The sequence below is a fragment of the Ceratina calcarata genome, unplaced genomic scaffold (genome assembly GCF_001652005.2).
Source record: "Ceratina calcarata isolate Rehan_Ccalc_2016 unplaced genomic scaffold, ASM165200v1 scaffold379.2, whole genome shotgun sequence".
Classification (NCBI taxonomy): Eukaryota; Metazoa; Arthropoda; class Insecta; order Hymenoptera; family Apidae; genus Ceratina; species Ceratina calcarata.
In genome coordinates, this window is record NW_017161115.1 from 174180 (window position 1) to 187981 (window position 13802).

General features: G+C 39.9%; 3 protein-coding genes across 9 annotated transcripts in view; 1 reads left to right on the forward strand and 2 right to left on the reverse strand.

Moving 5' to 3' along the window:
• Positions 1-9721, reverse strand: part of Jupiter (microtubule-associated protein Jupiter) — a 51563-nt gene extending 41842 nt beyond the window's left edge. Inside the window, exon 1 of one of the 2 annotated variants that reach the window (XM_018026241.2) lies at positions 9186-9721. In XM_018026241.2, the coding sequence (XP_017881730.1) occupies positions 9186-9241 (56 nt within the window). In that variant the 5' untranslated portion in view covers positions 9242-9721. Of the gene's footprint in view, positions 1-6836; positions 7063-9185 lie in introns of those variants that run through there. The other variant, XM_018026242.2, reaches the window with a different exon arrangement.
• A 112-nt stretch (positions 9722-9833) lies between these two features.
• LOC108625903 (inhibitor of growth protein 1) lies at positions 9834-11707 on the forward strand. The gene is made up of 3 exons (XM_018026239.2): positions 9834-10205; positions 10417-10620; positions 10707-11707. The coding sequence occupies exons 1-3, from the start codon at positions 10070-10072 to the stop codon at positions 11282-11284; spliced, it is 918 nt and encodes a 305-aa protein (XP_017881728.1). The 5' UTR covers positions 9834-10069; the 3' UTR covers positions 11285-11707.
• A 333-nt stretch (positions 11708-12040) lies between these two features.
• Positions 12041-13802, reverse strand: part of Ubc6 (ubiquitin conjugating enzyme 6) — a 4065-nt gene continuing 2303 nt past the window's right edge. For 5 of the 6 annotated variants that reach the window (XM_018026243.2, XM_026814357.1, XM_026814356.1 and 2 more), the window contains exon 4: positions 12041-12854. In XM_018026243.2, coding sequence (XP_017881732.1) covers positions 12699-12854 — 156 coding nt within the window. In that variant the 3' untranslated portion in view covers positions 12041-12698. Of the gene's footprint in view, positions 12855-13220; positions 13555-13802 lie in introns of those variants that run through there. The other variant, XM_018026244.2, reaches the window with a different exon arrangement.

Below are 13802 nucleotides of genomic sequence, written 5' to 3' on the forward strand. Positions count from 1 at the left end.
CTATTAACACTAGCGAAAAACTTTTATACAGAAATTGTAGATCTCGTCGTCCTCTACAAGAAAGATCATATGCAGTTTTTCCGTATGTCCAACGGTTTGGGAGTTATTGGCAAAAAACGAAAATTTCGCGAAATCTGAAGGGGTACCCCTTGAAAAATCTTGGAAAAATTGAAAATTTTTTGTTGGTGGAATTTCGTAAAATGCTTTAAACAGAAGTTGTAGGTACTGCTATTACCTATGAAAAAGGTCGTATACAATTTTCTCCTATCACAAATACTTCAGGAATAATCGATTATTTATTTCGTTCATCGCCAATTATTTCTTAACGAGTAGAATTAAAAATATTGCATGGAACCTTTTTCGTATCTGACAATCACAGTTACATACAAGTATAAAAAATGAGTTTAGGTTTGATAAAATGATACACATAAATTAATCACATGTTCCACTCATATATATTAAATAAAAAGGAAAGTAACGAACGAGAGATAAGGAAAAACGCTTGTAATTTTAAAACGGCAATTGCTTAAGGACTTAAATTCTGTTTTTTCCGCGCGTTTTAATTTCCATCGCGAATTATAGTCCTGTTCGGAGGCGGGAGCGTGGCTAAGGAAACCGCGAAAAACAGCATGCACACCGGAGCATGATTCCGGTCTGCATCCTCTTTTCGCTCGCACACGCGCGCAATTAACGCGGAATCTCGCGGCTTCGAACCCGATACCGTTGCGAACCGCGAGAGATAAAAGCAGTCACCGACAAATGGAAAACGGAGCAGAGAATCTGGGCAAACATAATGTATAAATAATGAAGTTCATAGGGTATGAGATAGGGAGGTGCTCGATAAATTGAAAAAGCGACGAGGGTAAACAAATAATCCGGGAGAAGGTAAAGACAACCGAAACTCGAGCCGAAGAAACAGACCGACGCTTTTTCTCGTCAAAAAAGACTAAGATAATCGCAGTCGAATTAACGGGTACGATTAAATAGAGGAAAGCGAGCGTGCTTTTTGTTCGCATGTTCCAAGAATTCAGGTTAGACATCTCGATCGAGCGTGGAAGAGAGATTTCCTAAACCAATTCATAGATTACTAGAAAATTCAGAACCTCAACCCTTCCAGTATCGACAGAAATCTTGGTACCTATGAATATCGAGCCAAGCTGATGCAGTTTGATAAGTATACAATTTCTGTAATCATAAAATTCAATAAGGAACATACGAATGAATATAATAAAACTGTTACGTTAAGTCAGAAAAAATGATCCACGATATACAAATCTGGTCTATGAACAGATTCTAGTAAAAACAATTGTGCTATAAAAATCCTGAATGGTTTCCACGTCTATACAACACGGTTATGCTTTTTTCCTTGGTTCACGTCCTACACGCTCCGGCCATAAACAACCACCAACAGTCAGCTGATGGATACTCTGACCGATCATCGAAATAAGAAACCTACAAAATTCTACGATTATTACCATGGTCGGAACAAGCTTCTTGGAATTGACATCAATCTAAGATTCGTTCTACTTTCAGGAAACAAATTTCAGATCGTACCGATACAGAAACTTTATTAACGTGTTTACCTCGATTCCTAGGATACAGGATGCTCCAAAATTGTTAACCATCCGTTCGTTCCACACTGTTGATCGAGAGATCTAATCTTAAAAACATGAAAATTAACCTGAATAGTGCTGATAGTATTTACAATATATTGCAGATTTCCACACAGATCAAGCTATCCGATTTTTTTTTAATTTCATATGTAAAATAGTCAATAAGAATACTCAGCTAAAGTAATTGATTATTTACTGATTTTATCAAAAGTTGCATTACTTCAGGCATACTGTGTTCGATAAGCTCTTGCACAAAACCGGTGATACGTTTTTTCGTATTAAACTAATGCAACAGTTGCACGTATTATACTGTTCTAGCCCATTTTTGGGTGCAGGTGGACGAAATAAATCATATTAACTCCTAATAAATATCTACTATGTAATATCTATATTTATCGACGTCAGTTTCTAATCATATTGCTAATGTGGCCACGAAAAAAGCAAATCAATAATTCTGATCTGACCGAAAGTTGCCTACTAATCCCCTTAAACGCTAAGGCGATTTTTCGAACGGAATATAGCGTCGTCGTGGACTAGCCTGTGTGGTCTCCGGTTTATCCAGCGACAATCGGCACGATCGTTGCGCTCGTAACGATAAATACTCTCCGGGAATCGTACGGTGCTCGATATTTGAGGTCTCGTGGAACAGGAAACGTTCCGCGACGTGTACCGCGGCCGTTCGGTAATGTAACGTTCGACTCGCTACCCCGAGGTCTCGTTTATTTGTATGGAAATAATTAAGCGAGGCCTCGATCGGCAGGTGATAGCTGAGAGTAAGTCGTCGAGAGAATTTCCAATGACGTTTCCCAACTGATAAAGATTATGTACCAATTCGTGCAGTCGATTGACCGTATAGAATTGGAGTAACGGAATGGGACTGCGCTACCATTTCGATAGCGATCGTATCGGATTTTTCAGTGCGCGAAGAAAGTGGATTGATGGAAAGTAAACGAGGTTAATCGTTTTTAGACACAGCAATTTGGCTTTACTTTAAAGTTAATTGTGACCGAGGCAATAAGAAAGTAATAGTGGAATAGAATAAGAAGACGAGGAGGAGTGCGCTGGCATTCCTCAGACGATACAGACATTATCACCGTGATTGCTGGGAGGAAAAAGGTAACAACCCTCGGATAGGCGTAATATAATCGCATCCCAGTAATGACAACGTGCAAAAAATGGTAAGACAGATATTGGTTTACGAGTGGAAGCCGATCGACCGGTATTTTCCTCTAATTTCACCTGGTCGAGGGAGAAATACGTGGCTCCAGGGACAGCTGTGAAATAAATCAACGGCAGGGGGAACGGACAAAAGAAAAGGCCTCGGTTCCAGCTGAAAGTTTTACCTCGGGATGCATTAGGTTTTGCGAGGAGATCGCGTGAGTACTTTCGATTTTTCTCCTTCTTTATTTCACCTCTCCGCTCGAGCAGAGAAGATGGTGGAAAAAACTCCTCGGGTTTGAATTTTTCGAGCAGCGCGACTGCGAATCGAATAGGTTCGGAAATGTTTCAACGGTGACTAGCCGAACTGTTTTTGCGCTGATCGCGGAAAGTGTCGCGTCGAGAAACAAGAAGAAATTCGTCCTCCACGTCGCAACGTAGATACGCGTCTGTCTATCATCAGAGATTATATTGATTGAAAAAAAATACAGTAAATCATGAATAGTTTCATTAAAATCGAACGAATTTTTAAACAGCGTTTTCAATGACTGTCCAGACGTAAAGAGTCTCGAGCGTTCACCCTCGTGAAAGCTCCTCTAGGAACTATTTGTTCCAAGAAATTTACGTGCTAACTCGCGTCCACGCCCCGGCCCTTCAGATGGAATATTAAATCCGAGATTTGCATGCGTCGCGCAGACCAACGTTACACTTTCGCGGGAGAAGAACGATTCTCAGGGTGACGGGACTGACTCTCGACGTTATTAGAGAATGCGAGCAGGTACTTGGCAGCGGGCGTAGCGGCGTGTCGGATTGAATGCAATCACGGCTAATAAGCAACCACAATGTCCGCGCGAATAGGGACCAGTTGATCGGCATTGTTCACGACACCGAGCATTAGCAATCAGTCGTTTGTCGGCCCTTTCTATTCTTAAACGCCTTCGAATGAGCGTCAGACGATTGATTCGAATGGAACTGTGAGAGAAACGCGCAGACAGATTTGGTTGAAAACCAGCCATTGTGATTTTTCAATGAAATACTAATTTATGTTACAACAAAATACGCCGAGGGATATAATCTCCTGGCTGGGTGCTCGTTACTCCGGAATGCAAACTACTGTAGATCATTTTCTAAAATTGTCGATGGAACGGGGACAAGGGCAAACAGGAAGGAATCGCGATAGACTTCCGCGTTTTCAATTGAACGTCAGGTGTCATTAAACGTGCCTCGATTATCCCTCGTTTCTCTTTCCCTCTACCATTCCGCTCTCCTTTTGTTCGACCACAATAAGCTTTTAAATCGATGAATAACGACGAACTTTCGCTATCTCGTTTGCAAGACTTTTCTCGAGTTGACAGTAACGCGTGTATTCATAGGATATAACGTACGATCAATTGATCACCGTTACACAAATATTCCATTGATTAAGACGCGCAGCATCTGCTTCGTTCGAGATTTCTGTAGTCTCTGTTATTCCTTCTCCTGTCAATTTCATATATTTTCTAAAACGTTTTTCTTATTACAATACATATCAGATGAGTTTATCTCAAGTTTTCCATGGAAAGTTCCCTAACCGTGGATTTCACATACCGCCAGCTGTTCGTTCCTCGCGTTTCATTTTCCAAACATCAGTTTGATAGATGAGTAAACAAATCTAAGGGACGGATGAGAGTAAAGAGAATTTCGGAGGAACGCGGAGAGAGGCTTTTAAAACCGGTCGAATGGGAGAACGACAGAACACGAGAACGGGTAGAGGATCGGTGAAACGAGTCGGCAGAGAAAAGCGACGTTCCCACTGCAACAGGACACCGACGAACGCCCGCGGTGCGCCGTGCTTTCTGTGTGCTGTCGCTGCACTTGGCGCGGATGCGTGTGCGACGTGCGTTGCGTTGCGTCTCTACGACTGCGACGTATCGAATGAAGCGCCGACACGCCCTGGGAACGGATAACGCGAATAAAAAGCATGGAAATGAATGGAAATCCCATCGCGTGCGATTGGTGTATAATCGTGGACGCCGAGTAAAAATGTTCACGAGTCGCACCTCGGGCGACCGCGTTAAACCGGCAAGATTTTATCATAAATCGTCCGACCCTCGACTACAATTGCTAGATTAATTAAAACTGTCTACGCTGCGCTCGACAATTCCTTCCACGACTTCCTCGATTCCAGTAGAACGCGACGCAGATCCTATCGACGCTGACGTATCTCTCCATTATCAACGTCCTGCGCTCTCTATGGTCTTGACGAACAAAATAATACGAGGGAATGTCGAGCCCGTAGATCAAGCGGATTCCTGGTGCCCTTTTTCTTTCGACGATCCAGACGAGAAGAGCCGCGCGAAACGCCCACGCGAGCCTTATTATCTCCAGTGGCCATCGGGTCTGTTCAAGTGGCCCTCCCATCGAAAATTGGCAGCAATTAGAACGGAGGGAAAGCGGGGGAAAAATTGGCGGATCGAAAAGCGACGAAGGGTCGACGTCCGATACGCGGCTGACCCGCCGTTAAACAGACTTAACGACCGACTTGGATGTGTTCCGCGACGAGAGTAAATAAGAGAACCGCCTGAAACGGTCGGTAATGAGTGACGGTACTTGATTTGCCGCGTCAATGACTACGAAGACCTCTCTTGCTCGTCCGCGAACTTGAAATTCCATTGCTTGCATAAACGTGCCAGCGAATTCTTTATCAGTGCCGAAGGCACTGGGCACAAGTATGAAAACCGGGTGAACCCAGAGGCGAGACTGTTATTCAAGAATGTTCGATATGATATTCAGTGAAATTCGGTCACATGAACGTGCGGTACGGAGTCTTGTTTAAAAACGAGTTCTACCCACACGAAGTGAACCGTGTCACAATCGCCTTGCCTCCGGTGTCTCTTTATACAGCGTACAACAATTGTATTATGTACGTCTTGGAACATGGGAAAACTTTTAGGTTTGACACTTAAACGATTGATAAACGCCTTTCAGTTACCGATAACTCATTAAAAGTTCCTTAAAATATGTTATCATTCTTAAAAGATACGATTCCGAATAAGGCGTACGATATTACGTCAGTGATAGCGTTCGGCTTTTCGTCGGACAGAGTGATTCACGAATTCGGAGAACAATTCTTTATACAATACGCCCATTTTGCACACTTTTTTCCCCCTTTTTGTTAGTAGCACAAAGGGAAGCTGTCTCCTTGAACTCTTCGCCCGTGAAATTTGGAATTCCTAACTTGAACGTAGCGTGACTCTCCAAGGCTGCAAAGGGGTTGGGAGGGGGTGGAAGCATGTCTGGCTCGTAACTCGTTGCTCTCGTTACACTGGCATTAACCTTTGTACAGTTTCGTGTCTTACCCCCCTCCTCCTCCCCCCGATCGGCTCGCAGGAATAGAAACTAGACTTCGGGATTCCTGTTCTCCTTGAAGCCGTTAATCGCCGCCCGATTAACATCGAAATTTGTCCCGTCAAAGCAATCTCGCCCGTGGCCTTTGCGTTAGTTGCAACTCTTCCGTGAGCGTAATTCACTTATGATGTATTTGCAGAACTTTTGCCTCACTTTTGAACGAATCGTAAACATTGATTTAAATCTCGTGTCGTGTCCGCGGCGAACAGTTGCACCGTTCTGAACGGCCCAACATATGTCGCTTGAAATCGCAGGTAGACAAGCATTAGTCCCTCGGGTATACAAAACCCGGCAGATGTTTCTAATAATGCGTTTCAACGAATCATAGACCGGCACATTGTTGAATCGAGTGAGATGAAATTTCACAAAGAGGACGTCGCTAAAGCAGAGAGAGAGAAAGAGAGAGCACATGCAACAGGCTGGGACACGCAACGCGCCGGCCTGGAAAATCGCGCTCTACTCCGATACACTCAGCGATAAACTTTTGATCGACTTTGCCGAGTTTATGAAACGGATTTCGATCGTTCGAGGAACGACAGGTCGTCGAACCTGTCGAGCAAACTCGAAGAGAAAGGCATTTCGAGGTTATACGCGGCCTGTCAAGGAGGAAAAGGGTTGTGCCTTCGGAATGCAAATAGGAAAAATTCGCAAGATAGTAAGATGATCGTTGCCACGAACCTGGTTTTGAAACGCTGCGTGTCGTCCTGGCCAGCCCACATTTTCTTTCGCTAATCGACGAGAGATCTCCCTTGCACCGTGGCTTCTGACAACTTGTGAATCACACGTTTTCGACGAACGACAAGGCGACAATTCGTGCCGGTCGTGCACGTTCGAACGGGTCTACGAGACGTGGGTCAGTCAGGCTGGGTCACGCCGCGACTTGCGTTCCTTTTCCGTCTCTCTCCTTGTCGCGTGCACGCACCGCCAGGCGGGAGCAAGGGAGAGCACACGATTCGGAGGAGAGCAGAAGGAAACTGACGCACGCCACACGAGGAGGCGCCACCTCCAAAAACTCGTGTGCACGATCCACACTCGTGAATTCTCCTGTAATCACCTTGCCACTTGCCTACGGAGAAATCATCTCCGCACCTTTACAGTATTTTCGCTCACTTGCCCCCAAATCACGAGAACAGTCTCGAAGAGCATATCTTTTTTTTATATTTATATCATACAAGACGCGTCGTTAATTTCATTTACTAATGATAAACTACAATTTGAATGCTAAGATTCCTCTCCATATCTTGCATAGAAAAAGATGCCTAATTTTATTAAAATAAAGGGCTTATCCCTTTCCCTCTATCGCGTAATACATACTTTTTACCAAGGGGATACTATAAGAAAATGAAGACACGAGAAAGAGGGAAACGGAAAGAGGGAGAACAAAGGGTGGACAGAATATTGTGGCTCTGCAATTACGAAGCTTCGAGTCTAAATGTACACGCCTCTATGCGGCACGCCAAGAGCTACGGTGACGCCGGGTGAGTCACCTGAAACAGCATGACTCGTATTCGAAAACCGTGCGTATTATTCGCATGCGTTCCGAGAAAATATTTACGACGAAATGAGCTCAAATCCTCGAGTTTCCCATGCAGTAACTGCACGCATAAAAAAAGAGCCACAAAACAGTGACCATTCTTCGGAGATGCATGTGTAGGAAACGAATTAACCTTCTGTCGTTTTCTGTTGTTATCATTACGGATATCCGGCAATTTGAATTTATCATACTTCGTATCGTAGTCACTTTTATGCGATAAATCATACGTGTCCCGTTTATTAGAGAACATAGCTCGCAATGTTTAGACGTTATATGTATATCCGCGGTAAACCGCCAGCTTTTTATCGCGAAAATGCCGGATATTGAAACGCGATATTTGCCAGGGTAAACTCGCTCGCCAAGACTTTACATACAATGTAAGAGAAGATTACGTAAACTACTTTCTTAATTAAGATTCCTTTTATTTCAGCTGTACGTATCGAGTGACATAAAAATCGTACATCACCATAAAAAAAAGCTACTTGTTAACATTACAGTAATGACCATCAATAATATTGAAATTCTTTTATCTTCCTACATTATTTTTCATGTGAAATTATTGTATTATAATTGTAAAATAAACTGTGTAAAGAACTGGGTTTGAATTTCGCACCTTCCTAAATGGAGTAGCAAGCGCAATCTGTTACTATATCTTTGTACTCGCGAGTGCATCATACTTAAGACACTACCGACTACGTGATTAACAGGTGCAACAGGCAAACTGTGTACACCTGGCGTATGGTATCATTGTTCTTCACATAGTATAATAAAGAAAATTTAAAACATTCTCTATTCTAAGAAAGGTTCCCTGCATTTATATCTACGACAATTTGATAGATTTATGTGCACTGTTTATTATTCTAAGAAGTATACCTATCATACTTTTAAATTTGCGTCGCGAAAATGATGTTCAACATCGAAATAGTATAAAACAATGAGTAGATCCATTAACAAGTACAACATCTGATAGTCTCGTTGCAGGCAGTTTAGTATGATGATAATTACGATTATTTATTAGAGTTTAACATCGTAATAGCATTTTTCTAAATTCCGATTCGGCAGAGGTAGCACGAAAAAGGATTCGCAATGGATTGTCCGGTTATGACCGGTTCAAACTGACGCACCGTGCATAACAAAAAAGTCAGTAACCAACAAGACGCCGTTCCTTTATTTCTCATGTTATTTAACCAATATAAGCGTGTACGAATATTGTTATTTCCTATAAATACGATCCCGAAAAATGGGTGAACACAGTAAAAATGTATAGAATGTTAAAATTCTAACTGAAATAATTGAATATTTTCCCCATGCCTTCAATGATTTGTTGAGAAAAACGATATCTGACGAATGTAAGAATGCAACGATCGTTTTTGCAGAGAAAAAAGTAAAATAAATAAAGGATACGCACACCCTGATAGAAGGGCAAGAACTAGGTTCTTGTACGATACCCATTTGAGCAGATAATAAATCATAAATATGAATGTGTCACTTACTTGCTGGATTTTTTCTTCTCGTCGCCGAACCCTTGGAAAGTTCCCGTGGATGTCATCTTTTTCTAGAGTTTCGGAGCTATGTAGACCGTAATATTTTCACGATAACCGTCGGGAGACTTTTGCGGCACACGCGAATCCAAACACAACACGACTCTTTCTTCTACCGAACGAAATCAAATAGGGTTGTGTCACGGGATTGGTAGTCCGTAGCACAAATTCTGACGTCAGACTAGCTAGTCAAATTGGCGTTTAAACTGTAAATTCTTTGCCAATTTAAATGCACTAAAAATTGAGTAGCTGTCTTAATAAATGAAACAATGATACATTAGGTACTCTTGCTGTAATAAATATAATGAAAACAAGAAAAATTCAAGAGAAATCGGTTTACAGATTTAGAGAATGCTTCCCATAGAAACGTTATATTTTATGAGGTTGGGATTCCTGACACTTCGATTCTTGTCGACCTTTTATAGCCGGAAATCATATCAACAAGTGAATTTACGAATATATCGCACTCAATACGGATTACTTAGTTATATTTATGAAAATTTTCTCTTATAAAATAGTTATCGCTCGCGATGGATTTATGTCTGATCTCGAAAGATAAGCTCGAATTCACTTGGAAACTGGCAGCCATGTTTGACTCTTGTCACAAACACAGATGGAGATGCAGTATCCAAAAAAAGTCTCGCGACAGTTTACTTATGCTCCGTACTGATTTGATTACTCTCGATCATCGTAACTGTAAATTAAACGATAATAAACAGCTGTATAAATGGTACGAAAAGTTCGAAAGCTCGATTCAGTGTCGTTAAGAATTTTCTCGGTGAACGAACGGTTTCTCGATGTTTTAACTTACGAGGAAAGTTCATAAGGGAGCGAACATGTTAAACCAAGCCGTGGTCGAAGCATTGTATTCTGCGACGTACATCGAGAATTACTTGGACTGTGTCGAAAATTTGCCGAACGACCTTCAAAGACACGTTTCCCGGCTTCGGGAACTCGATGCCACTTGTCAAAGTAATTGAAATTGATAGTTGCTAGAAGTGTTGCTTGTGCGTGCATGCTAATTTGTTATCGTTGCAAACATTTCGTTTTCATAACTTGTAAAACCTGTAAATAATTGGATCAAGTAAAATGTCCAAGTATGCAAAAAACGGTTTTTCATGCTGACAATCTTTTTATACAAGAATGTCACCTTAATGTTATGCATGTTCTTGTTTCGGTTTAGCATATTTGCGTGAAGTGGATCAACAACAAGAAGCATTGAGAAATGACACAGATCTGGCAGTTAAGAGGAGAGCACTTTTAAGAGTTCAGCAAGCACTTATTGCGGCACAAGAAATAGGAGATGAAAAGTTACAAATAGTCCAACAAGTCCAAGACCTTATTGAAAATAAGTCTAGGCAGCTGGATTTAGACTATCGTAATCTTGGTAGGGTTCTCCCTTTATTTATCTTGAGCAATTTCTAAAAGTAACTGTAAGTTTTTATTATGTTCTTTGATTTCAATTTCTTGTAGATTTTGGTAAGGAACAAGAAAGTAGTGAATCAGCACGTGAAGCAAACGCGAATACAAACTGTAATTCTTCTGGCAATGCAAACAACTCTGAAAGACAGCCGAAGAGGCCTAGAAGAACTAGGACAGAGACGTTGGTCGACCCTTCAAATGCAATGGATATGATTGTCATGACAGAGACTCGATCTAACTCGTTGTCAAATGCAAGTAACGGTAATCAGAAGAAGACGACCACCACTAATACTAGCAAGAAAAAGAAGAGGAAGTCTAGACAAGGTAGTCAGCAGAATCAACACCGTGAGGATACTCCACCACCACCAGAGGATGATCTCGCAATAGATCCAGATGAACCAACGTATTGCCTCTGTGACCAAATATCATATGGAGAAATGATATTATGCGACAATGACTTGTGCCCTATCGAATGGTTTCATTTCTCTTGCGTTTCATTGAGTACCAAGCCGAAAGGTAAATGGTTTTGTCCAAAATGTAGAGGTGACAGGCCAAACGTTATGAAACCGAAGGCACAATTCTTAAAGGAGCTGGAAAGGTACAACAAAGAGAAAGAGGAAAAATCGTAGCAGGAAAAGAAACTGGTGAGCAATTTAAGCACCTTGGAAAACTTATCTAAAATGACCACAGCTTTTAAAACGTACTTCGTAACTCCGAATAGTTTTAGAAATCCTACAAAAAAGTATAGTGGTTTTGTAAAGATTTCAATGGAATCACTCCCCTGCTAATCGTATTGTTATATAAGTATATGTATGAGCTGTTTTATAACTAACTACAGTAGATGACGGATTATATTTGTATAATAATTATTACTGTAAATATTGTGACAATATTACGTAAGTAGAGCAAATAGATTATAAAAAAGAGCTAATAGGTTTCTACTTTAAGCAATAACATATATAAATGTTATACAACTTTTCAATCTACAATAGCAGTATTAAGAGAGAAAGTTTTATAATACAAATTTTATGTTCTGATCAATCAAATCATTTAGCATGAATTNCTCTACTGATAGTGAGATAAATTTGTTGTGTATACACATATATTAATATATTCCTAAGGAATATTTTTCTTGTAATACAAAATGTACAGTGTAGATGATAAATTACAGAAATCAATGGATGTATAACCGATCATGTCTAGAAAAAAACAATTTGTATGTTTTGCATAATTAAAAAAAGAAATCACAGCTTTTTTATGTATGTATGTAGTTGTAAAAATCATTTGAACGTTTACATTAAACTGCGTATTTTTTAATATGAAATAAGCGATCCTTTTTTACTTTCCCGTTGTACAAGAATGGAGGCTGAAAAACGAATATAAACTGTTATGAATAATGTTTCAACTTTATTAGGAAATTACAATTAATTATTAGTACTTATCCTTCAAGTTGATTACTGGGCTTTAACTCTAGGCTATATTTATACATCATTATTTATACAATGTTTTTTGTAATTGAAACGAAACAATTTAGTTTCCAATTATTTTAAGAGGTACTAGAATGCGATTCGTCTGTTTTAAAATGATCATGTGAAAATCCTTATATGTATATGAACGTAACTATTAATTACGATGTAAATCAATGTTACAAAACTGGTATTCTTTTCCATCTCTAAAATCTGTTATATAATACGTTGGCGCCTAGGACCTACTTATAATGAGCAAAATCATATACACTGTATTTTTATAGATAAAAATCACATGATGCACAATACAATTTCACATCATCCCAGTACTCTACATTTTTTGTACACATCCGAAACACAGTCAGTGTTAAGTAAATCATTTCATTGCTCTGTTATAAAACTATGTAGCACTCTCCCCCAGGAGACAAAAACAAAAGAAATCCTGTAGAATTTAGTGCGTCGTCTTGAAAGCACGTGAAATTATGTTTCCGACCATTCCTACTATGTAGTATTATTTAAACGAGGAAAACAGCATCAAACAAGCTTGTTAAAACCATCGTACGAGTTATATTCAATGTCAGCGGGCATCTTCCGTGTGACTTTCTTGGAAGTTCAACCACGATTGCTCAACAACAGTAGCTACTCTCTTCTCATACTCCCGTTTATTTTCTTGATATAATTGCGCCGCTAAAGAATTCGCTGGAGAATTTGGATTTGGTTCATCCAAAAGGGACTGCAACAAATATTTTATAGACCTCGTTATGATATAACATATGTTTATTCTAAGTATAAACAGCACATAAGGTTAAAGAAAACCATTAAACTATAAAGTGAAATTATGTTTTTATTACGTATGGTGTGTGTATATATATATATTTATATATGTATATATATATATAATAAGTGAATTTATGTACTATATGAAGTACTAAAATGTAATCCACTTCTGTGCTTGTGAAAGACACTGCTTTTGTAGCACAGGTAATAAAAAAAAGCGCCGAATTTTAATTACATTTTCTAATTTTCTTCACGTAATTACTAATATCAATTAAAATAATCAAAACGATCAATCTCTGTTTTCATCGAATATCGAAATAAATAAATACACAATTTTATAATAATTTATTATTTCAACATTGTAAAAATTCGGTCTAATGTTGCACATTATGGTAGTTCAATAGAGCTTTAGGAAGAAACATGCTAATGTTTTAGCGTTAGCTCCTTGGTAAGGCTGCACGTTCTCCACTGTATCTGATGGCTGTAGGTGGCTGATCGATGCTGCAACAGCATTGTGGAATCGCCCGCGACTAATCCGTAAAACTCTGCTCCACACAAGCCTTCACTCGCTTCTCGTACTCACGTCGGTTCTCTTTGTACAGTTGTGCTGCCATTGAGTTGGCAGGTGAATTCGGGTTCGGGTCACTTAACAGCGACTGCAACCACACAAGTCATACTCGTTATACAATCTTTCGTTTGTTTCTCTTTAATGATGCATGATTATAAGTAGATGATTCTTTTACGGGTACCAGTGATTAGAAATACACTTGTGGTCGGTTAAACAAATTGCAAGCAAAAAATTTCAACACTAACGTTGTATGGAAACAATTTTCAGTGTACCAGACTTTGATGAATTGCAACCGCTGTTAAGACAAAAATTTATGAATCTTTGTAGTTTTTATAC

Bases quoted from the DNA above. Each gene is read 5' to 3' on its own strand.
- LOC108625903 (XM_018026239.2), top strand. From the start codon at position 10,070: ATGTTAAACCAAGCCGTGGTCGAAGCATTGTATTCTGCGACGTACATC. The intron at 10,206-10,416 runs GTAATTGAAATT...GTTTCGGTTTAG, and splicing joins ACTCGATGCCACTTGTCAAA to CATATTTGCGTGAAGTGGAT. The intron at 10,621-10,706 runs GTAGGGTTCTCC...AATTTCTTGTAG, and splicing joins TTTAGACTATCGTAATCTTG to ATTTTGGTAAGGAACAAGAA.